Source organism: Geotrypetes seraphini, chromosome 12, assembly GCF_902459505.1.
Source record: "Geotrypetes seraphini chromosome 12, aGeoSer1.1, whole genome shotgun sequence".
NCBI classification, from domain to species: domain Eukaryota; kingdom Metazoa; phylum Chordata; class Amphibia; order Gymnophiona; family Dermophiidae; genus Geotrypetes; species Geotrypetes seraphini.
Window position 1 is genome coordinate 101,969,196 of NC_047095.1, and position 25,660 is coordinate 101,994,855.

At 41.7% G+C, this 25,660-nt stretch overlaps 1 protein-coding gene across 1 annotated transcript; it reads left to right on the top strand.

Moving 5' to 3' along the window:
- On the top strand, positions 1-25,214 carry LOC117346191 (vomeronasal type-2 receptor 26-like). Its single transcript, XM_033915594.1, has 4 exons — positions 1-729; positions 4,898-5,125; positions 22,328-22,454; positions 24,313-25,214. The coding sequence occupies exons 1-4, from the start codon at positions 1-3 to the stop codon at positions 25,212-25,214; spliced, it is 1,986 nt and encodes a 661-aa protein (XP_033771485.1).
- Positions 25,215-25,660: the final 446 nt, after the last annotated feature.

The following is a 25,660-nucleotide window of genomic DNA, read 5'->3' on the forward strand; positions in this document are numbered from 1 at the left end:
ATGCCAAGAATTCTTAAAATCATTCCTGGGATCATGAAGTTATTAAAGCATTTCAATTGGACCTGGATTGGTATCATCACATCTGCTGATGACAACAGCCTGACATTTGTCCGGATCCTGAAAGAAAAGGTTGAGCAAAATGGATCCTGCATTGAATTCATAGAAATATTCAATACTGCCACAAGATTTGCCCAAATGAATGAGACTATTCGTAAATCATCAACTAATGTGATCATTGGTTTGTTTAATATGGAAGAATTCATAGGTCAGATATTAAGGAACCATTGTCAGCAGATACCTGGCAAAATCTGGATTATAATAAATGATATGGATTATTATGTAATTGATCTAGAGCATTTTGACTACAAGAATAACACCTTGCTATTCTCAAAAATAAAGAAAAATATTCCAAGCTTCTTAAAATTTATACGTGAGGTAAAACCTATTATGTTTCCTGATGAAATAACGGCTGGTATTTGGTGGATTTCACTATGCAGAAATAATTGCCCCCAAAGCATCAAAAGATCCTGCAGTAGATATGAGAGTAGATTTGTGGATCAAACCCGTCTGTACCCCTGTGACACTTTTCATATTGCCAACAGCTATTACATTTATAATGCTGTGTATGCCCTGGCACATGCACTAAGAGATATGCTTTTCTCTGAATCTGGTCAGACCACTGGGTGGAATGGAGACCGAAGAACATTATCAGATTATTTGCCTTGGAAGGTAACATCATTTCATAAGGGAATATGATATTCAGAAAGCAATATTGTGCAGAATAAGGCTAATAAAGGAAATTAACTTGCCTACATCCAAATAAGTTCAGGATATTCAGTACAGATTATTATCTGAATAATGAACCATAGTAGTTTAGTACTTACTTTCAGCAGTAGAAAACTAATTTAGGCACGTTTTATTTGAAAATTAATTGCAGACCTATAAAGGGGCATAATCAAAACTTTGAAATATCCAAGAAACATACTAAGTCAGCCCCCAAACCCAAACACCCTACCCCAACAACCCTTTAACCACAAATAGCCCACCCAACATAGCCACCAAACCAAAAGAACACAAGAATTGCCATACTGGGACTGACCAAATGCTCATGAAGCCCAGTATCCTGTTTCGAACCATGGCCAACCCAGGTCCCAAGTACCTAGCTAGATCCCAAGTAGTAAAACAGATTTTATGCTGCTTATTCTAGGAATAAACAGTGGATTCCCCCAAGCCAACTCAATGGTCTAAGGACTTCTCTTCAAGTAAATTATTCAAACATTTTTTAACACCCTGCTAAGCTAACTAAACTCTGGAATTCATTAATTGGGAATGTGATAAAATCACTCATTGTGTGAAGAAATATTCTCTGTGGTTTGTTTTAAATCTACTACTAAGTAGCTTCATTACATGCCCTCTAGTCCTAGTATTTTTGGAAAGAGTAAACAAGTGATTAACATCTACCCTATCCACTCCACTCAGTATTTTATAGACCTCTATCACATTTCCCCAAGCCATCTCTTTTCCAAGCAGAAGAGCCCTTGCCACTTCAACCTTTCCACAAAGGGAAGTCACCCTTTCCCTTTTATATTTGTGTTGCCCTTCTCTGTACCTTTTCTAATTCTGCTATATCTTTTTTGAGATACAATGACCAGAATTGCACACAGTATTTGAGGTGTGGCTGTACCATAGAACAAATCAAGGGCATTATAACATTTTCATCTTTGTTTTCCATTCCTTTCCTGATAATTTCTAATATTCTATTTGCTTTCTTAGTTGCCACTGCACATTGAGTTGAGGGTTTCAGGGTATCCTCAACAATGACACATAGATTCTTTTCCTGGACAGAGACTCCTAACATAGAACCTAGCATCATGTAACTATAGTTTTGAGTTCCTCTTTCCTAAATGCATCATTTTGCACTTGCTCACAAAATCATCATCTACCATTTTGACACCCAGTCTTCCAGCCTCACAAGATCCTCTTGCAATTTTTACAAACCTCTTGCAATTAACAACTTTAAACAACTTTGTATCATCAGCAAATTTAATTATTTCACTAGTTATTCCCATTGATAAATATTTTTAAAAGCAATGGTCCCAGCACAGACCTCTGGGGAACACCACTATTTTTACCCTTCTCCATTGAGAATATTGACTATTTAAACCAGAGGTCTCAAAGTCCCTCTTGAGGGCCGCAATCCTGTCGTGTTTTCAGGATTTCCTGTCTGAGCCAAAAGTCACCTCTAGAACTAGCCACCGAAGTGGTATATATTTAACTATCAACAAGCCTCAGAGACCTTTTATTCAAGCAGTGTGCTGCTGAATGCATTATAAGGTCAAAATCTCAATCATAGGCTTGTGGCACATAAATATAAGTGCTTTAAATACTTTAAATATGTTTTTAATTATTTGTAATTTTTAAATATACGGTTTAAGTTTCAAGTTTCAAGTTTAATAGGTTTTTTGATTAATCGCTTATTCGTATTTCTAAGCGATGAACATATTAAAATTACAATATTTGGGAGACAATACAATACATAACTATATATAACGTCCTGAGGGATAGATAGACTAACTTAACAAACTCATAAACACAAGGAAAGGAGGGAGGTGAAATACATAATCATTATAGAAAAGTAGGACAATCAAGGAAAATACAAAAAGCGAAGCAAATAAAGCCTTAGTATGATACAGTAGAAAAAATAATTCAACCTGCGAACTGCTTAGTTAATTATCAAAGGCATCTCTAAAGAGAAAAGTTTTTAAATTACTTTTGAATTTCTCCAGATTGCGCTCTTCCCTTAAGTAAATGGGAAGGGAGTTCCAAGTTTGAGGTGCGGTAACAGAAAAAATAAATTGACGTCTTGTATTAATTACCTTAAGAGATGGAATTGTTAAAAGATTCTGTTCATTGGATCTCAATGTTCTATTTGGAGAATAAGGTATTAATAGTTTATAAATGAATGCTGGAGTTTTATTAAAGAGGGATTTGAAAGTGAGTATGCATAATTTGTATGTTATCCGGTAGGTAACAGGAAGCCAGTGCGCATTCTTTAGAAGGGGGTTACATGATCAAACTTCCTAGTTTTTGTTATAAGTTTAATGGAAGCATTTTGAATGATCTGTAGACATTTTATTTCTTTCAGAGAGATTCCCTTAAAAAGAGCGTTACAATAATCAATTTTAGAGATCACCAAGGAGTGAATAAGAATATTAAGGGATTTTGCACATAGAAATTTTGAAAGTGAATGAATTTTACGTAGCCTATAAAAGGTTGTTTTAATAATGTTACTAATGTGATCATGGAAATTCAGTTTGTGATCAAAGATCATCCCTAAAATTTTTATATTGCTAACTAATTGCAGAGGGACATTTTTTATAGAAATAGGGGCGATAAGAGTAGAACTATCTTTCCATGGAAAAAGCATCACATTAGTTTTATTAATGTTAAGTGCCAATCTGTTAGAGTCCAGCCAATGGTAAACTTGATCAAGTTTCTTATTGATCGCTATGATGTCGGAAGGATTAATAGCATCCAATGGATATAAAAGCTGGATATCATCAGCATAGGCAAAGACATGGAAACCTACAGATTGGCATAGGGTCATCAGTGGGGCAAGAAAGATATTAAATAACAAAGATAAATAAAGTACTGAATAGTAAAGTCATCAAAATATCAAACATTCAATGATAGTTAAATATATACCACTTTGGTGGTTAGTTCTAGAGGTGACTTTTGGCTCAGACATTTTTCAGTACACCTCTTTTGTATTTGATTCTTTGTTTTCAGGATTTCCCCAATAAATATGCATGAGATCTATGTGCATGCACTGCTTTCAATACATATTCATTGGGGAAATCCTGATAACCCAACTGGATTGCAGCCCTCAAGGAGGGACTTTGAGATCCCTGATTTAAACCTACTCTCTGTTTTCTGTCTTTCAACCAGTTCTTAATCCATAATAGGACAATATCATCTGCATATGAGCAAGGCAGGCCCCTGCCATTAATTAATTTAAGCCCAACATAATAAATTTAACAATAATGGACAAAGTGAGGTACCTTGAGGGACCCCACTCAGGGGTTTCAGACAGGGAGATGTAACAACATTTAAAAAACCTATTAAATAAAGTTAGCTAAAATTCCCTAAACTATGTTTAAACTGCACCAGTAATCCTAAATTCAGCCAAACATTCTAAAAGGGACTTGGTCTACTATACCAAATGCTCCTGATATGTAAAATGGAGAACTAATTGTCCCTCCAGACATAGATCACTTCTGATTATACAGTAGTAACTAATATAAGTATTAAAGATTCTGTACTGTTTAACTTCTGAAACTGAACTGAGGTAAATGCAAACAGGAAAATGTTTCAATATAGTGGGAAAATCTTATTCCTACTATGGTGTAAACCAAATTGAAAAAGAAGGGTGTACTTGTAATTGGCCTAAAATGTGAGGGTTGGGAAAGATCCAAACCCTCAAATTTAGGAATAGGTATTAACAATATCAACTCCACGCTCATTGGAAAGCAGCCTGTTTGAAGAATCCCACTGATCAAAGAATCTAACATGAGTGGGGTGATCAAAAGTGCCAATGACAACATTTTTCAACATTGTCAAATTGAAAGCAGATTGTGAGAAACTGCACGAGGACATTGTGATTCTGGGAGACTAAACAGGTAAAATTAAATGTGGACAAGTACAAAATGGTGCATATAGGGAAGAATAACCCAAATGATACTAAGTTCACCCAGAAAAGGATTTAGGTGTCATTGTGTCTTTAATGTGTGCCCTTGTGAGTGAACATCAGACTGGCAAATTATAATTATTCTTAAACAAATACATAGGGAAATTGGCAGTTCCAGGCATTCCTGGAAATGTGCTCTTTATTTTTTAGCTTCATCATTATCTGAAGAATGTACACTTTAAGAACGTGCTTGGTGAAGACATCTTTTTTGATGAGAATGGAGACCTAGCCATGGAATACAGTATTACTAATCTGATCTTTCTGCCAAATGGAACAGTGCAACATGAAATTGTTGGAAGTTATAAACCTTATGCTGTCCCTGGGGAGGATTTCACCATCAATGAAAACATGATAGTGTGGGAGGCTGCATTTACTCAGGTGAGAGTGATAAAACATTATGTAAGATGCCTCATAATACAAAAGGTATTCTATGTTGTGATAAAAGAAATAGTAGTTGCTTTGCTTCATTATTGGCTGTTGTTAGTTTTGCTAAATCCTAGGTGGTTACCTTTGGGGGATGCTAGAGTCATTGTTGCCATTGACCAAATCATGGGTTCAATTGGCAATCAATTCATTGATTGTTTCAATGAATGTGTTAGGTTTGCGGTACATCTGGAAGTTTCTGGGCCACTGGGCTGAAGGAGAAAGCAGGCAGAAGGAAGGCAGGGGCATGTGGGTAAGGCCCAGGCCTATTCCAAGGCGTAAGCATTGCCGCATTCATGTGCAATAATATGGGTACAATGACATCATTGACGATGTTGCTTGTATATGTGTAGAGGCATATGTAGATGCAGGACTATGTCTGTAGAGGGGGGCTTTCAGGAGAAAGAAAAATATAAGAAATAAAAGAAAAGAAGTTCCTTGAAGATAGGGAATAAGGAAAATGAGTTTATCTAGTTTTACATTTGTGGTGGGGGTATATTTTAACTGGATGCTTTTTGTTTGCAGGGCTAAAAGAGCTGATCTCTGTCCCATGCATGAGGCTTCTCATGGTAGAGATAAGTGGTAACTGGAAGCATTTGTGACAAAAAGCTGTGTGTTGGTGGCTGTCTGTCAAGCTGTAAAATTTGAGCATCTTTTACTAAGGTGTGGTAGCCATTTTAGCGCACGCTAATGCGTCCATTATATCCTATGGATGCATTGGCATGCGTTAGCATTTAATGCATGCTAATTTTTAGCACATGCTAAAATTGGCTACCACACCTTAATAAAAGGACTAGATAGAGCCTGCAGGTTTAATTTGGCGCTCAGTGCATGAGTGTAGTTCTGTAAGGTTAGAACCGCTGGACTGGATTTTTGTGAGAGAGTTGGGATCTTTCCCAGTTCATTTTAATTGAATGTTTAATCTCAGTTTTCATTAATCACTAAAAATAGTAATTTTAACAGATGTTTTAGTATCTAACTCTGTTGAGGATAAAGAAAGCTCATTTGTCCACCCTCTTTGTCTGAGGTAAAGGTAGCATAGCTCCTGTATGTGAGAGACTGCTTAGTTTTGGAAATTGTTTGTTATTCTTGTTTTTAATACATCTAATTTTTAAATAAAACTTTACTCAGATAGTTATAACATTTTTTTCTGCATTTTCCTTAGTTTACAATTAATCCTATTGCTTTCAGAGGTGATAGGAAGAGGTTAGTTTCTTTATTAAGTACAGTTTAGGGGTGAAGAACTTATGTGCATGACAGAAGAGTGGGACTTGGGTGTGATTGTATGTGATGATCTTATGGTGGCCAAACAGGTTGAAAAGGTAACAGCAAAAGCTAGAAGGATGTTAGGTTGCATAGGGAGAGGTATGCCCAGTAGGTAAAAGGAGGTATTGATTTTCCTGTATAAGGATGGAGTCGGTCCAGAGGAAATCTACTAAAATGGTATGTGGTCTTCATCATAAGGCGTATGGGGACAGACTTAAAGATCTCAATCTGTATACTTCGGAGGAAAGGTGGTAGAGGGAAGATATGATAGAAACTTTTAAATACCTATGTAATGTAAATGTGTATGAGTCGAGTCTCTGAGCATTGGTATTGGACGCCAGCGCACTCATAAAGCTGCAGTTGCCAATTTAGCTGCTAGCTTTCACTCAAGGTGTGAAAAATAACAAAAACATGAAAAATGATGCTAACGCAAGATTTTACCAAAATATAATTAGTTATTTATTGTTTTTATTTTTTCATTATGAAACCAAAAGAATAAAGAATAGTTGCGTTAGCGGGAGGTCATTATAGTTGCCAAAATGCTGGCCTTCTGATAACGAGCTCAACTCGATACTTCGAAGCTCCCCATTATATACCCCATTATTCAGTATGACATCATTGGCTGTGGGCCAATCAAAACTAACAGAGGTGGTGTTTAAAGTTAGACAAAGAAAATTCCTTTATATGTTTAAAGTTTCAGAAATCATATTTGTTTTGTTTACATTCATTTCTGAATATACAATAACATTTTATAACATATCTAATATTCTTTTTATCCTTTTCACAAAAGTATATTAAGAGAAATCTGCATTTGTTAAGTGCTGAGAAATTCTGAGCCTCAGAGAAAAAGGAGGGGCTGTTTCCCCCTCTCCCTGAATTGACAGCTTCATGTTACAGTGTGGGCTGCTCCTATGCTTGAGGCTAGAACAGCAGCCTCTGACTAATTATTTCCAGATGTTGTGCTCAGGATTTTTTATATAAAACATTTCACTTTAAGTATACAATTCATTCATACTTGGGGCCCTAAACATTCATTCATAATTTCATTCATATCATGTATTTCATTCATATTTAATACCTGTTATATCTCAGTTTCGGATACGTAATCTAATATGCTCGTCCTACCCAGCCTAAGGCACATCTGGTATCAATTAGAACCACGATGCTAGAAGTGGGAAAACTCTGAACAAAGACAGACAGAGACAGAAAGTCACTGACACAAAATGGAATTCAAGACACAGAAGATACAGAAAGACAGAGAACAAAATGGAGTCCATGTATATCCTAAACTAAACTAAACCTTAAGTTTATATACCGCATCATCTCCACGGGAGTGGAGCTCGACACGGTTTACAAAGCTTAAAAATATAGGAAGAGAGAGGAGAAAGATTTACAAGGGCATATATAAAAAGGGGATGTAACGGGAGAAGAGATGTTATATGTTAGAGCAGTGGTTCCCAACCCTGTCCTGGAGGAACACCAGGCCAATTGGGTTTTCAGGCTAGCCCTAATGAATATGCATGAAGCAAATTTGCATGCCTATCACTTCCATCATATGCAAATCTCTCTCATGCATATTCATTAGGGCTAGCCTGAAAACCCGATTGGCCTGGTGTTCCTCCAGGACAGGGTTGGGAATCACTGTGTTAGAGAAAAGCCAGGTTTTCAGTTGTTTACGGAATAGTTGGAGGGAGCCCAGTTTCCGTAGCGGGATAGTGAGATCGTTCCAAAGGCCCGTGATTTTGGAGAGGAGGGATCTTCCCAGTTTTCCTGCATGGAGGATGCCGTGTAGAGAGGGTAAGGATAGTTTATGTCTGTGGGCTGATCTGGTGGTAGAAGGCATCAGGGCGAGGAAGGATAGAGGGATTAGGGGCGGAAGGATGCCATGAATGATCTTGAATGCCAGGCAGGAGCATTTGAAATGAATTCTGGGAAGTACTGGGAGCCAGTGAAGATTGGTAAGTAGTGGGGAGACGTGATCAAATTTGCGTTTAGCAAAAATCAGTTTGGCTGCAGTATTCTGGATAAGCTGGAGTCTTCGAAGACTTTTTTGTTAGGCAAAAATAAATGGCATTACAGTAATCGAGTTTGGATAGGATAATGGATTGTACAAGGACGGTGAAATGTTTTTGTTGAAAATAGGATCTAACTCTCCTCAGCATGTGGAGGCTGAAAAAGCATGATTTTGCCAGGAAATTCAGGTGATCGCTGAAGAAGAGGGAGGAATCGATAGTGATGCCGAGGACCTTGCTTGAGAACTCAAGGTGCAGAGCAGGGCCTGTGGGTAGTGTGAAGAGGGTGGGCAGGTGAACTAATTTTGGGCTGAGCCAGAGTAATTTTGTTTTTGATTCATTTAATTTCAGAGAGGGACCAGGCGTGAAGTCTCATTATGCATGAAGTGATGTTCTCTTGGAGGTTTGTAAGGTTCTGATCTGTTTCGAGGAGGATAAGGATATTGTCTGCATATGTATATAGTGTTTCAAGGGGGGATAGTTTGAGGAGCTTCAGGGAGGTCATATACATGTTGAAGAGAATAGGGGATAGGGGAGAACCCTGTGGGACACCACAGGAAGGTGTCCACGAAGCAGATTTGGAGCCGTTTGCATTGACAATGTAGGAGCGGGAGCGAAGGAAGTTTGAGAACCACTTTAGGACAAAGGAGTCTATTCCTATCTCAGAAAGTTGATAGATTAGTATGTCATGGTGAACTACATCGAAAGCTGCGGAGAGATCGAACTGTAGAAGAACGGCAAATTTGTTTCGAGCGTGTAGTTGTTGCACCTTTGAAATTAAGGAAACTAGGAGTGACTCGGTGCTGAAATTGGGCCTAAATCCGTATTGGTAGTGTTGGAGAATGGAGAATCTCTCTAGGTAAGAGGAGAGCTGAGTAGCGACTATGGTCTCTAGAAGTTTTGTTAGAAGAGGGATGTTAGCTATGGGGCGGTAGTTCGATGGTCTAGATCGGCTTTTTTCAGAAGAGGGGATAAGGCAATGTGTCCCATTTCTGTGGAGAACAGGCCCGATAGTAAAGCTTTATTTATAAGGTTAGTAAGGGAAGAAATGGCCTGCGCAGGGATGTTTTCGTAGAGGTAGGATGGGAAAGGATCTACGATGCACTTGCAGGATTTGAGTTTGAGGCAAAGTTTAGAAATCTGGGGCTTGGATACGAGTTTGAAAGTCTGTCAGCAGGGATAGGGTCGGAGTCCTTCGGAGGAAGAGAGTTGTAAGAGATAGCTGGGGGGAACGAGCTCTTTATGGTAGTGATCTTATCGTTGAAGAATTTGGCTAGGTCATTTGGAGAAGGGAGGGGGGAAGGGGAGGAGTCGTTTTTAGAAGTTAGGTTTTGCCAGATGTGGAACAGTGTACTGTTTTGATTTTTTGACCTGGAGATTTTATCTCCATAGAAATTCTTCCTAGCTTTTTTTAGTACGGAGTTGTAGAATTTGATGTTTTCTCTCCAGGATAGCCTGTCTGAGGGGGATTTTGATTTTTTCCATTATCGCTCCAGGGCCCGACATTTCTGTTTTAATTCCCTGTGCTATGGGAGATACCAGGGAGCCTTATGAGAATAGGAGATGGGTTTAGTGGCTAGAGGGGCAAGAGCACGGTATGTGGTTTCGGAAAGAGTCACCCAGTTGTGCCAGATTGAGTCTGGGTCCGTGTGATTGGGAAGAGGAGGGAGTTTGTTAAAAAACTGGGACCAGAATAATTCACTTGTGATTTTTTTACGGTAGGTGATGGAGTGTGTGGCTCGGGTTGGGGTACCAAGGTCTGACATGAAGACAGGGAGGCAGAAAGAGCCTAGGAGGTGATCGGACCAGGGGACATGTTCCCAACGGGTCCCATTAGTGGAAGTTTTGTGCTCAGTCAGGTCAAGAAAGCTGATGTTGTCAATGGAGTGTTCCTTTTCGTGGGTAGGGGTGGGCGGTTGAGCAGTGAAGCCTAGGGAAACGAGGAAGTCTTTGAAATCAGTTGTGTCCTTGTTGGTGTTGTCATCTAGATGAAGGTTTATGTCACCAATGATCAGTAGTCTTTGGAATTTTAGATAGGCCCTTGTTATGGTCTCAAGAACAAGATCAGAGGATTTATTCCAGGGGGTGGGTGGGCGGTAGAGTAGCAGGATGCCTAGTGGGTGGGGATGAAGTTCGTCATTAATTGAAGCTAGAATGGCTGCCCTTTTCGAGGAGCTCAACATTAAAGAATGATTTGTAGAGAAAGGCTAGACCTTCTCCTTTCCGGTTTATTCTGGGAGAGAAAAGGCCATGGTAGCACGGGGGACAGAGTTCATTTTGAGTGAGTAGGTCATCTTTTTCGATCCATGATTCAGTGATGCACAAAAAACCCGGATCAAAATCCTCGAGTAAATCTTTTACTATTTGGGTCTTATTTCTGATGGATCTGGTGTTACAATAGAGAGTAAGGACTGGGGTGAGAGAGTCTGAGGTAAGGTTGGGTAGGTTTGCTGGGGGAACAGGCTTTAAGGAGATGAGGTTTACTCCTCGGTGCTTTTTGAAATGATGGAGTCTGGTGGGTACTAGCGTAGGGATTCTGAGGCCAGGGCAGATGTTGTTGGTGAATGTAGCATCGGGAGAATTTGGGGGAGGGGTTTTTGGGAATGGGAAGTGTTTGTGAGGAAGCAGAGAAGGAGAATAAGGGGCCAGAGTGATGGCTTCATGGTTGGAGTCAGGTGGGCCAGAGAAAGGGGGTTGGTCAGAGAATTTGCCAGGAGGGAGGGGAGGGGAAGAGAGGGTTCAGGAGAGCTGATAGCGAATGGGGAGGAGCAGAGACTGAAAAGGGATTTGTGTCCAGCAGATTCTAGTGTGATACCGGACAGGTTGGAACTTAGAACAATTGTTAATAGAGCGATACAATTTGAGGTGGGTCTTGGCTAAATATGCAGTTAAGAAACAAGCAGTGCAGTTGAATAATAGGTCAGGGAGTGTATCTTGGGGTCCGGGATAAATTTTTTTTTTGTGTGGGTTCGTCGACCTGAGGGGGGTCAGTTAAAAGTTTGCGTGATCAGTTAAAAGTTGGGTAGGGTCAGCCCGATCAGAGACCTACACTGGTAGGAGGCTATCGGCGGTCCCCGGTGGCTTGAGAGAGAGGGGGCAGTGCTCTCCTGCTTGGAAAAATGGCGTCGGGCGGAGGAAGAGTATTGGGGATAAACCCCGGGGGATTCGGACGGAGCAGGGCTCCCACGTGGCCCGAAGACGCTGGTCTGAAGAGGAGCAGCACCGGATGGTAGAGGTGCTGCTCCTGAAGAAGTCGGCAAGGCTTGCAGGGGTTTCGGGGGCGGAGCAGGGCTCCCACGCAGCCCGAAGACGCTGGCCTGAAGAGGAGCAGCACCGGATGTCAGAGGTGCTGCTCCTGAAAAAATCAGTAAAAGCTCGCAGGGGTTTCGGGGGCAGAGCAGGGCTCCCACGTGGCCCGAAGACGCTGGTCTGAAGAGGAGCAGCACCGGATGGCAGAGGTGCTGCTCCTGAAGAAGTCGACAAGGCTTGCAGGGGTTTCGGGGGCGGAGCAGGGCTCCCACGCGGCCCAAAGATGCTGGTCTGAAGAGGAGCAGCACCGGATGGCAGAGGTGCTGCTCCTGAAAAAATCAGTAAAAGCTCGCAGAGGTTTCGGGGGCGGAGCAGGGCTCCCACACGGCCCGAAGACGCTGGTCTGAAGAGGAGCAGCACCGGATGGCAGAGGTGCTGCTCCTGAAGAAGTCGGCAAGGCTTGCAGGGGTTTTGGGGCGGAGCAGGGCTCCCACGCAGCCCGAAGACGCTGGTCTGAAGAGGATCAGCACCAGATGGCAGAGGTGCTGCTCCTGAAGAAGTCAGAATGGCTTGCAGGGTTTTCGGGGGTGGATCAGGGCTCCCACGCGGCCTGATTTCCTGATTACCTTTATGATCTAGCTTAATAGCAAAGTACATAAAAAGAATATTATTATGCTTTTCCTTAATATTAATCTGTAGCGTGTTTTTCTGGCCTTGGCTACATCCATATTCAGATTTTTATTCACCAATTTTTCATATGCATCTATTGGGTGTGGCTTTATCTAACACATATGCTTGTATCTAACTAGAGTTACCCAGAATCATATGAAAAACCGGCACTTAATACTGTACTATCATGTCCTGACGTCCATTCTATTACCGTCCCATAGACATCACCCCCTACTGGCTACAAGCGACTACTCCTCAGTCTCTCATTTGAAAGGAAACTCTGCAGGCTCTGCAATGAGAGGGCATAGGATGAAGTTAAGAGGTGATAGGCTCCGTAGTAATCTAAGGAAATACTTTATTATAGAAAGGGTGGTAGATGCATGGTACAGTCTCCCAGAAGAGGTGATGGAGACAGAGACTGTGTCTGAATTTAAAAGGGCCTGGGATAGGCACGTAGAATCTCTCAGAGAAAGAAAGAGATAATGTTTGCTGCGAAAGGGCAGACTGGATGGGACATTTGGCCTTTATCTGCTGTCATGTTTCTAAGTACTTCACTTTCATTTAGAGTATTGTTGTTTGGGGTAACCACACAGCTTCAGTTGGTGCCTTGAAATTACTAATTTTGTCCTGAGGGAGAGGCTACAGTAGAACAGCAGCATCTAGTAGAGCAGCATCTACTAGAGCATCTCACAGGTATCTTAAGTAGACTGGTGGGTGGACCACTGAGAAACCATACTATCTCAAAGGCACTCTAACCATTACTTTTATGGTAGAATATACCAAAGCCATACTATATAGCCATGTAGGTGTCACCTGCAGCCATAAGGGCTATTGGGGTGGTAGACAGGTGGGTGTAGTTTTGGTTTTGATTTTTAGAGGGCTTAGCATAACTTATAAGGGGTTATGGTGAGATGTACATCTGATATCCTGTAAATGAAGTTCACAGCAGTGCCCACTGTTCTGATGGATGTCTATGTGGCCAGTCCTTCAAAATTCTGACCCCTCCCATGCCTAAATGGGATTTATTTGGATGTTTTTAACTTGGATATTTTTTTTAGAAAATGTCCGAAACCAAATTTAGATGTCATATAAAAAAGGGGGGATGGGGATCTGGATCTGGGGATGGAAGGGAGGTAGGGTGAAATTTTAGGCCTGTGGATGGAAGGCAGAGAGATGCAGCATCTCTCTTTTTTCCCTCCATTTCATTGTTCATCATCAAAGGTGGACGGAAGAAGATAAACATAAAAGAGAGGGAGTAAAATGTTGGACCATGGGGATAGAGGAGGAGAGATGGACCCATGGGAGGGCAGGACGGATGAGATCTGGGATAAGAAAGGGGATGGAAAGAAAGGGACAGGGAGTTATAGCCTGACCAGAGGAGAGAGGGAGGGGGATTCAGAAAGTGGTGAGCCATGTGGATGAGGTCAAAAGGGAAATGGCAAGATGAGTAAGAGAGCAGTGAGTACAGTGGTAGAAATATGGTAATGGGGAGTAGATAGCAGGAAATAGGAGGCTGGGAAAGGATGAGATGGAAAATGGGAGAGTTAGGGACTGAGAGAAGATGGAGAATCGAGAGGTAGCTGAATATTTAAAAAGAAGGGTGAGAAAGTAGGTAAGATTTGAGTGGACAGAGGCAAAAAAGAAAAGTTAAAGTTAAGAAAGCTGAAAGGGAAAAATCAATATGTTGGAGATAGGCATAAGGAAGGAATGGAACAATATTGAGAAGTGGAGAAAAACTGGACAGCAGACACTGGAAAGAGATTTGGTAGAAGATAGACAAAAAGCAGAAAGAGAAACTGGGACCAAGATGATGGAAAAACAAAATATCCAGACTACAAGGTAGAAAACAATGTTTTATTTTGAATTTATTAACTGGAATATGTTAGCTTTGGGATGTGTATATCACAATTATTTTTGTATTCAGTGCCATAGTCATATACAGCTAACTTGGGGGAGGGTCTGGCACCCAAAATCAGTGGATGGGCACCAAAGTTTCTCCCTACCTGAGTGCAATTTACAAATTCTTGAGCTATTGGGGATTCCCAAGCCCTGCCAATTGAAGACATCTTCCTCCAGTCTGGCAACCCAAAATCTCCAAACTTTGCAGCCAATGGCAATATCCTCAAGCTGCCACTGCTTTCATGCATGCATGAAAGCCAAGGTGGGGGGCAGGGAGGAGGGAATGCAGCAGCTCTGCAATATTGCTGCCAGCTACAGAACTTTGGAAGTTGGAGCGGGGGAGGTGGCCGTCAGTTAATAATAATAATAATAATAATAATAACTTTATTCTTCTATATCACCATAAACGTGCGACTTCTAGGCGGTTCACATTGAAAGAGAGCTGGACAATCAGCGAGTTACAATATGCAGATAGTCAGTGAAATTACAGTATGCAGAATCTTAAAATGCAGCGAATTACAATATACAGTTTGACTAGAATTTCAGAGGGGCCCTTTTAGAAAAAGTAGCAAATTACAAAATACAGTTTGTTAGGAATTTCAGAGGGGGCATATTAGAAAAAAAAGAAATGGAAATAGTGTTTGGTGTAGTTAATGTTTAGGTGATATATCTGTAGAATAAGGCAGTTTTTATGACATTTCTAAAAGTTGGTGAGGCTTGATGTAGCAAGGGAGATGTTAATTTTGAGGGAGCCTAAGCTCAAAGTGGGAGGCCCAAAAAAGCTGTAATATTTACCCTGACTGAATGACCCTTCATGTGCGCCGCTGACAGCTGATTCAGCTTCCCTGCTCTGATGAGGCTCACTCTAGCTGTAATAGAAGTGAATGGGAAAAGCAGGAGCGCGCATCAGAGTGGGGATGCGGAAGCCTGTGGCTGCTCCTATTATCAGCAGTGCACGTAGAGGATCACTCAGTCAGGGTAAGTAAGTATTACTGCTTTTTTGGGTTCCTCTCCACAATGTCCCTTTAATGAAGGTTTATTATTAGATACGTACATCTTCTATATTAGTGATTGTAAATTTGGAACCTGCTCAGCCTTTTCTTGCTCATCAGCTAGTGTTAGTGTTTGTGCGGTCCCAGAAAATTCTTTTTTCATCCAATGCAGCCCAGGGAAGTCAAAAGGTTGGACACCCCTGACATAATTGGGGTTTTTTTTTTGTTGTTCCTGGGAAATGTGTTCGTTCTTAATTGCCTATGCCTCAAAAGTATAGAAAATGGATATCATCCTCATCAAACTTTGTTTTTGTGACCAGGAAATTGACATTTTGAAGTTTACCCTTTTTATTGTAAAATATATTTTTATTGAGCACCAAGAGAAACAACAAAAGAAACAAAACAAAGAACAACAAAGTAGCTCCATATTTCACACAACAAGACCAGCAATCCCACCCCACCAACCCAACCCATAACCCCTCCCCCCCTCCCACCCACTCTCACTGATGCCAAAACAAAACAAAACAAAAAAATATGGGGGAAACATCAGGGGCCTAATAGTTCAAAATGCGGCTACGAGCCACCGGAGACAACGTGGTCCAAAAGGGCTCCCAAATATGTTGGAAGGCCCGTCCAGGCAAGGAGGAAATGTCCTGGACTCCTCTCTGCACCCAAGAAAGCAACGTAATCATGTGACTACACCAAAGGGAATAGTCAGGAACCTCCATCTCCATCCATTTAAGCAAAATGCATTTTACAGCCACCACCGCAGTCCATCGCAGGAATGCTGAGGCCCCGGGCCGACGGGGAAGAAAGTGCAAAGAGGTTCCAAATAACACCAAGGCTGATCTCTGAACTGTAATGTTCCAGATGTCATCTACAAAAAGAAAAACAGCATCCCAAAAAGTTTGAATTGATGGACAAGACCAAAACATGTGTCTGAGACCTGCGTTCGGAGCGCCACAGCGCCGGCAGTCCGCAGTCGGGCAGAGTCCCGCCATGTAGGCTCTCCAAGGAAAGGGCCGCTATCTGAAATTTCTGGGCCCCTTACTGAGCAATCCTATTGGGCCCCCCACGCACCCCTTCCCCACCCTGACTCCCCCTTCTTCCATGGGCCGAATACACACATACTGTTCTCTGTCGCTGCGCTCTTTGACCAAAAGATTTGTAAGCCTGCAACCACGTCTAGGTAGATTTCAGCAGGGCCCTAACCTAACCTAAACTAAACTAATCTATACCTATCTATTCTAAACTAACATATGTCTAATATTGAACTAATAACAAACATCTGCATAATAAATAACTAATAAATAATAGTGCTAGTAGCTATAATTCACTTTTGAATGTAAAATCTCAGTTAAGGATTTCTTTTGACCTTTGTAGGCCAGAAGTAGATCACAATTGCACTGGAGGTCTCTGTTGCAGGATTAGCTGCTCTAATCGGATACTATCGAACAGAAAAAGAATTCCGATCGATATTGATCAAACGGATTAATAAAAATGTACAAAATTATTTACAATCGATTATTTAATTGATCAGAACTGATTGATCTGACAAAATAATTAATGTCTGCTAGCCCTTACATATCTGACCGAGCACATATCTGAACATACATATCTGAGCGCATATCTAAACATACACATCTGAGCGCATATCTAAACATACACATCTGAGCGCATATCTGAACATACACATCTGTATGATCCCATCCTCCTCAGCTTGCCTATAGCTGCATCATGTTAAAAATGTACGATATGTTGATATGTGCACCTTCCTTCCTTCCCATCCATCCTCCTCAGCCTGTCCTTACACATCCACAGCTGCATGTTAATGATGATGTATATGTTATGATGATAAATAAGTGCATATGAGCACATCATTAACATGCAGCTATGGATGAATATATAATGATGTTATGAGTGTGCACCTCTTCCTTCCCATCCTCCTCAGCTTGTCGCATACAGCATGTTACATTACACAGACTTTGTGTAATGTAACATGCTGTATGTGACATGCTAAGGAGGATGGGAAGGAAGAGGTGCACACTCATAACATCATTATATATTCATGAATCAATCTGATAATCATCACCATGGGATGTAGGAAGAAAGGTGCATGGGATGGAGGAAGATAGGTGCATGTTTAAATTGCGCCGGGACAGAAATCCCACCCATCCCCACCCGTCCCCGCCAAAGTCCCACCCGTCCCCATAAGGACTCCCACCCGTCCCCACGAGGAATCCCTCCGTCCCCACCCGTCCCCATGAGGAATCCCTCCGTCCCCACCCGTCCCCGTGAGGAATCCCCTCCGTCCCCGTGAGGAATCCCCTCCGTCCCTGCCCGTCCCTATAAACTACAGAAATAGTTATTTCTTTTAATTATGCTACTGAATTAAAGGCTCTGGTAGAAACCCATTTAAAAATAAGCAAAAAGACTTTATTAATTTGGAAATATTAATTGGGAAGAATACATATTTTGTAAACGGGTTTCTACCTGAGCCTCTAATGTTTATAAATTTTTATCAACACAACTAATATACTACTTTATCCTGAAGCAAAAAAAAGAATTTTTTTCCTACCTTTGTTGCCTGATTTCTGCTTTCCTCATGTTCTCATTTAATTCCTTCCATCCACTGTCTCTCTTCTTTCTGCGTCTTCCATTTGTTCTGTTACTGTGCCTCTCCCTTTCTCCCCCCTCCCAAATTGGTCTGGCATCCATCTTCTTCCCTCTGCTCCCCCCATAGTCTGGCATCTCTGTCTTATTCCCTGCCATTGTCTTCTCCCCACTCTCTCTTCCCCATTTCCTTTCAGCGTTCTTCTCCCCTCCCCCATCTTCCCCATGTCCTGTCAGCATGCTTCTCCCCCCTCTGTCTTCCACATTTGCTTTCAGTGTCCTTCTCCCCCCTGTCTTCCCCATGTCCTTTCAGCGTCCTTCTTCCCCTCTGTCTTCCCCATGTGCTTTCAGCGTCCTTCTCCACTCCTTTGTCTTCCCCATATCTTTTCAGGGTCCTTCTCCACCCCTTTGTCTTCCCCAGTGCTTTCAGCGGCCTTCTCCCCCCTCAGTTTTACCCATTTCACTTAAGCGTCTTTTCTTCTCCACTCCACCTTTCCTCCCTTTCTCCCTCCCTGCTCCTTCCCCATATGACCGACAACAGAACAGGCCCGGTCGGACAAACCTTCCTGCCCTGTAGCCGCGAATCTAAATTACCTTCTTACAGCAGCTGGAGTATTGAAGCTGCTGTAAGAAGGTAATTTAGATTTGCTGCTACAGGGCAGGGAGGTTTGTCGGCCGGGCCTGTTGTCGGTCGGTCGGGGCAAGCACCACAAGGCTAAGGGGACCTGACCGGCTGTGCACACACACCCCATGGCTGCACCCAGGGCGGGCTGCACCCTGGGCGGACCGCCCCCCCTTCGGAACATGACTACCTTTTCCCTACCTGCCCTGCCGCAAGCAGCCGACCGGAAGTCTTCCCGATGTCAGCGCTGATGTCGGAGGAAGGGAGGGCTTTGCTTAAGCCCTCCCTCCGACGTCAGCACTGACATCTGGAAGACTTCTGTTCGGCTGTGTGCTGAGGCAGGGCAGGTAAGGAGAAGGAGAGGAGACTATGCTTGCGACCCTGGGGAAGCCCGGGCCCCCTGTCAGCTCCGGGCCCCTGAATGCAGGACTGGTAGTACTGCCCTGATGGCGGCCCTGCCGAGGAGAAATATAGAGGTGAAGAGTCAATTTGAAATGTTGTTCCCAGTAAACAGCATATTTACTATACAAAGGTAACTTTTTTATAGCAGTCAAGAGTACCTCATCAGAGAATTCTATATTCAAATCCCCCACCCAAGCATCCCTCAATTTAAGACAATCAAGCACAGGGGACTCATCCTTCAGATGTCTATGGTAAAACTTTAATGGGACAGGCTGTTGGGAACCAAACGTAAAGGCCTCCATCAACAATTCTCGACAGGAAGCCGAGAGATGAGTTTTCGACAAAGAGGAGATGTAATGGCGAATCTGAAGGTAGGCATAGACATCCGTAGGAGGAAGAGCAAATTCCTCACAAAGGTGGTCAAAGGGTTTGATCAGACCCTCATCATCAATCAAAAATGAATCCCCTTTGCTTCCCAACGTACAAAGCTAGCATTGTCCACCCCAGGAGGAAAACAGGCATTATAGCGGAGGGGTAAAAAGGGAGAGACAGCAGGACTGAGAGAATGAAACTTACAAACCCAGTGCCAGGCCCGACGAAGGGGGCAATGCAACAACGCACTGGGCGCAGATTCCCATTTGGAAAGCAGAGGACAATGAAGAAACGCACTAAAGTGAGTAGAGGTGAAGCAAGAAAGTTCCAAAGCAGTGTTAGTAAACGTGGAGGTGCCGCAAAAACGTGGAGGTGCATGCCACAAGCAATAGTTAAGAAACGAATATTCAACAACCCCAAACCATCTTTATACCAAGGGAAGGCCGCCCTTTTATAGGGAATACGAGCACGTTTGCCCATCCAGAGGAACCGTTGCACCAAGCGTGCGAGACGCTTTTCATCATTGGGGAACAAATAAAGGGGAAGAACCTGAAAAACATACAGCCACTGTGCTACAACAAGCATATTATAGAGACTCACCCGACCCAACAAAGAAAGGGGAAGCCCCCGCCACAGCTACAGCTGCGTCCCCAAAGTAGTAAACAAAGAGCCAACATTTAAGGAATAAAGGCGGATAAGATCCATAGGAATGAGTTAAAAAATAGAACATTCCAGATTGATTCCGAGTTATGTAATTTTAGGGGTCCTTTTACTAAGGTATGTTAGGGTATTTTTCTTCAGAATGGTGCAGAGAGGAAAAGAGAGCCATGAAGTTTTCTATCCTAAGAATTTGGTGGGAACCCACTGACCACTCAAGCAAATGTTTCTTCCAAACAGCAGATTGGCAAGCATGTATCTGCAATCACATATCCAGACATTCTTTAATCTATCTCTCTGATGCCACATTGTCCTGAGCTCCTCATACCCAATCTACCAGAGAGAGAAGATGTATTCAGAACAGAACATCATGTCAGTGAATGAAGGAGATGTACATCCAGTTTACAATATGAGTGATGCAGCTGATAGGAGTAACCCATACTATCAAAACAAAAAAAGAACTTAATGACTTAATAAGAAATCTTGGTCTCAAGTCCAATGCTGATCTTTTTTATTTGTTTGTTCCAATCATTTTTATTACTACCGTGTTTCCCCGAAAATAAGACCTACCCCAAAAATATGCCCTAGCATGATTTTTGGGGTAGGTCTTAATATAAGCCCTACCCTGTAAAAAAAATAAGCTCTAGTCACCAGCAGCAGCGTATCCCTGTATATCCCCCCCCGCCTACCCCCATGCCCCCGCCAACCCCCATGCTGACTCTTCCATCTCTCCTGCCGACCACAAGACTGAAATATTGTACCTTAACAAACGGCATCATCACATTAATATAGACAGGCTGCTCCGTGGCCTTTTTCTGCCCTGGCGTTCCTCTGCCGCATCACTGATGATGTTATCAGCAATGGCACATGCGTTCGGGTGGGAAAAGGCCATGAAGCAGCCTGTCTACATTGCTGTGATGCTGGCGTTTGTTAAGGTACAGTATTTTATTACCACAATCAGCAGGAGAGATGGAAGGGTTGGCGAGTGGGTGCGCGGGCAGCGATGGAGGGAGGGAGGGAGGAATACAAGCTGCAAGGGTTCTGCTATACAAAGGAAGAGAGGGAGGGATACAAGCTGCAAGGGTTCTGCTGCACAAGGGATGGGAGGGAGGGATTCAAGCTGCAAAGTTTCTACTGCACAGGGGGATAGGAGGGAGGGATAGAAAGACATTGTACAAGGGGATGGGTGAGAGGAGAGGAAAGATGCTGCACATGTGGGTGAGAGAAAGGAATTAGGAAAAATTGGGGTTGAGGAGAGGAAGGGAGAGATGATCATTATACATAAAAAAGAAGACCTACCTTGAAAATAAGACCTAGTGCCTTTTTTGGATCCAAAATTAAGATAAGACAGTGTCTTATTTTCGGGAAAACATGATATTTGCAAAAGTACAAATATAACCACAGCAATACAGTAATATAATGCCAGGAAGGAAAGCTACCAAAGTAGCACAAAGGTTACCAATTATAGGCAGATGAACAATATCATAAAAAGATGTCTTAACATAAGAACATAAGAAGTGCCTCCGGCGGGTCAGACCATAGGTCCATCCTGCCCAGCAGTCCGCTCCCGTGGCGGCCCAAACAGTTCACGACCTGTCTAAATCACCAGAAGGGGCCCCCATGCCTCCTTGGTTTCCTAATTGATTCCTATCTTCCTTTCAAAGTCCTGGCCCTCCGGTCTACCACCTGCACGATCTGGTTGGGTTTCTACATTTATTTTCTGGTTAGCTTTCTCAGTATCCCACGATCCCTTTATCCCTCAGGAATCCATCCATCCATGCACTATAACAGAAATGGCCACACTAGGACTAGAAAGTGCCTTCACCCAAACCAACAGAGAGTAAAATCAACTTCAGTTATAACAATATTAGTAAAGGGGACCCCAGATCCAATTATACTTAGACATCTGGGAATGATATTCAATGTTTGTGATCCCAGCATTGAATATCCAGGATCATCACCTACTGCAAGAGGCAACCAGGCTTCCTCTCATAGTTTTAACATAGGGCCCAAAATCTGTGTTTGAATTTAAGAAATTTGAGACAAGATCTCTTAGAAACAGGAAGGGATAGTACATGGCATGTATGAGTAGACTGAACGAGGCATATAATCTTTATCCACCTTCAGTTTCTTGTTTTTTAAGTTTCTGTGCTAAACAACTCCCCACAAAAATGGCTTCTTTTAAATAATTAAATATAACTTCCTATAATTTATATATTCAGTTAGTAAAATATGGCTACATTAGATAGATCCTTCTGCAAACAAATTTATAAAAGGCAATTTGTGATATCTGAAGAAAAGATCTAATAGCTCCATGATTGGACAGGCAAGTAATATTACATTTTAAAAGCTACAGTCCACTGTCAGTTGAAGATAGAATTTGGGTTTTTTTCTAAACCTTCAGACACCTCCAGAATCCAGATGCAGTCAGAGTTGTGATCCCGGCTACAGGAAATTAACAAAAGAAGGAAAGCCTGTCTGCTGCTATGACTGTATTCCCTGTCCAAGTGGAGAAATCTCCAATGAAACTGGTGAGTGATGTGTAGCCCATGAGGTTAATGCTGGCAGGTTATTCAGAATGATGTCTGCTCTTTGAGATTTAGAAGAAATTGAAAAAAAGACCAATGGACCATCCAGTCAAGCATTTTGGCCCAGATTCTATAAAAGACACCTTAGGTTGGGCACCTAGATCGGCACACCTAACCTTTCTTGGCACCTGACTTAAATATTTAAAAAGCTAATTGGCGCCAATAATAAGTAATTAACATCACTTTCAAGTAGGTGCCTAGTCCAAGGCACCTACCAGGGAGCAGATCATTGCTGTGTTTGGCATGCAAGATTCTGTTTTGGACTTAGGTGCCTAAATTTGGCACCAGTATTTAGACCACGAAAACCCTAGAATAAATAGATTCACCTAAGGTTAGGATGCTTACTGGTTCCTAAGTCCACTTTAGGCACCGCTAGGCATAAATCTATAAATGGTGCCTAACAAGATTGTCATGCACTATGTACTGCATTTCTAGAAACCTATGTTTTAAGCACCATTTATAGAACTGGGGCCTTTATCTTCTACAATGGTCAGGTTTGGTAATTTAGAATAACCGAGTAGATCTTAAGAATGTCAATCCTTTATTGGTCAAATTCAGAAGCATGTAGTGGAGGTGTAGCCTAGTGTTTTGTACAGAAGCCTGAGAACCTGTGGAACTGGGTTGAATTCCCACTACAGCTCCTTGTAACTCTAGGCAAGTCACTTAACTATCCATTACCTCAGGTCCAAAAAGGTGGTATATCAAGTCCTATTTTCAATCCCTACTTGAATCCTGTCAGAAATCTGCACAACCATTTTGAAAATTCTGTTCAAAATGTATGAAAATTCTGCACACAATATTTCAAAACTCTGCAAAGTTTATTGGTAGTATTTTTGTGAATAAATTTGCTATCCTGAGGCCTCAAAATCCTTCCTGCCTTTTACTTTCTTAGGTTCCAACCTCCTGAGTGCAGTAGCTGAATAGAAGAGATAGGGATTCAGACGAAAAAATGGATAATGGACATAGAGAGAAAAGAAAGGTCAAAAGTACAGTAGACCTTGGAGAAAGTTAAGAAAAGCAGGAGACACTGGGACCAAATCAATGCTTAGAAAACAAAGCTAGAAAAAAAGTGTGGGGGGGGGGGGTTGTTTCTGAATTTGTCAATTTTCATATTAGAGAAACGTGTATCTCTAATATTTTCCATTTCAAAAAAATGTCAGTATGTGAAGTTCACTAGGGTGCCCCACTGCTCTGCTGGAATGTCTGTGTGACCAGTCTACTAAGAATGCGGGCCCATCCCTATATCACAATGATTGGTTTTAGTGTATTTTTCATCTGGACTTTTTTTTCCCCATAAAATAGGCACACTGAGGACAAACACATCTAGGAAATGACCATTTTCAAAAAAGGAAGATATGTTATTTCTGGTTTGATAATGGTCACTCTCTCTACTGGATTTTTTGATTTTTCCCAAAATGTCCAAAATCAGATATAGATATCATATTGAAAATGCCCCTCCACATCTCTTTTCAAAATACACCCAAAATAAGAACCTATTTATTCATCACATATGGGTGATCTGCTGTAAAATCATCTTATAAATGATTATAAAACTAAAAGAAATGAAGCTTATCCCTGCATTCTAGCATATTCTAGCAATATTCAAGAACATAAGAATTGTTGCTGCTGGGTCAGACCAGTGGTCCACTCACATGGCGGCCCTTAGGTCTAAGACCAGTGCCATAACTGAGACTAGCCTTACCTGTGTATGTTCTGGTTCAGCAGGAACTTTTCTAACTTTGTCTTGAATCCCTATACTGATATCAATTTTGAGTAATAAGAAAATATTCTTTCTTCTTAGATATGGACAACTGTATGAAATGCCCAGAGGACCAATGGCCCAATGAAAAAAGAGATGGTTGTGTCCCAAAATTGATAAGCTTCTTATCCCATGAAGAACCTTTGGGAATCATTTTGACACTTATCAGCATTTTCTTCTTTCTCATCACTGCTGTAATTCTAGGAATCTTCATAAAGTATCAAGATACTCCAATTGTGAGATCCAACAACCGAAACCTAACCTATATTCTCTTAGTCTCCCTCATGTTCTGCTTCCTCTGCTCATTGATATTCATAGGCCATCCTGAGGAGGTGACCTGCATTCTCAGACAGAGTGCTTTTGGAATAACTTTTTCCATCTCTCTCTCTTCTGTCCTGGCAAAAACAATCACTGTGGTCATGGCTTTCCAGGCCACCAAGCCTGCAAGCAAGCTCAGGAAATGGATGGGTTCCAGGGTCTCATACTCTATAGTCTTTTCCTGTTCCCTTCTACAAGTTCTCATATGCCTTGTTTGGTTGGGTACTGCTCCTCCATTCCCACATCAAAACATACAATCAGAAATTGGAACAATATTAATTGAATGCAATGAAGGGTCAGCAATTGCATTTTACTGTGTTCTGGGTTACCTGGGATTTCTGGCTGGTATCAGCTTCATTGTAGCTTTTCTAGCAAGAAATCTACCTGACAGTTTCAATGAGGCCAAACATATCACGTTCAGCATGCTGATGTTCTGCAGCGTCTGGGTTTCTTTCATCCCAACATACCTGAGCACCAGGGGAAAGTACATGGTAGCAGTGGAGATATTTGCTATTCTGGCCTCTAGTTCTGGAATTCTGGGATGTATCTTTATCACCAAATGCCACATTATTCTGTTGAGGCCTGACAGGAACAACAGGAAATTCCTTACTACCAAAATAAATTGATTTAAACTTCTTTGAGTGGTAAAGAAAGTAAGAATAGTTTTATCTCCAAAGTTTGCAAGTTCTACATGATATCAATCAAATATTCAAAGCTAGCTGTTCATTCAGTGGCCTCAAGAGGGCTGAACATGGATAGACTGGGTTATTATTGTGATAGTGGCAATATTCATACACTTTCTAAACAGCTTATATTTTTAGTTTAAATGAACGGGGCAATCATCGTGGCAAAACACATGTAAGTGGTGATTTTTATAACCTACATATTAATATGCCAGTAGCATGCTTAACTGCTTAATTGTATTGTATTCAAATGATTGGTTAGATATTCAGCTACTATAATAAATTCTTACAATAACAATGGACTTCTTTGTTCAATTCTTTTTAGTGCTTTTTTCCCTTGTCAGGATCAATCCTCATTTAAAGCCATCCAATAAGTTGACCTGTTTTAC

Bases quoted from the DNA above. Each gene is read 5' to 3' on its own strand.
- LOC117346191 (XM_033915594.1), top strand. From the start codon at position 1: ATGCCAAGAATTCTTAAAATCATTCCTGGGATCATGAAGTTATTAAAG. The intron at 730-4,897 runs GTAACATCATTT...TTTATTTTTTAG, and splicing joins CAGATTATTTGCCTTGGAAG to CTTCATCATTATCTGAAGAA. The intron at 22,455-24,312 runs GTGAGTGATGTG...CTTTCTTCTTAG, and splicing joins AGAAATCTCCAATGAAACTG to ATATGGACAACTGTATGAAA.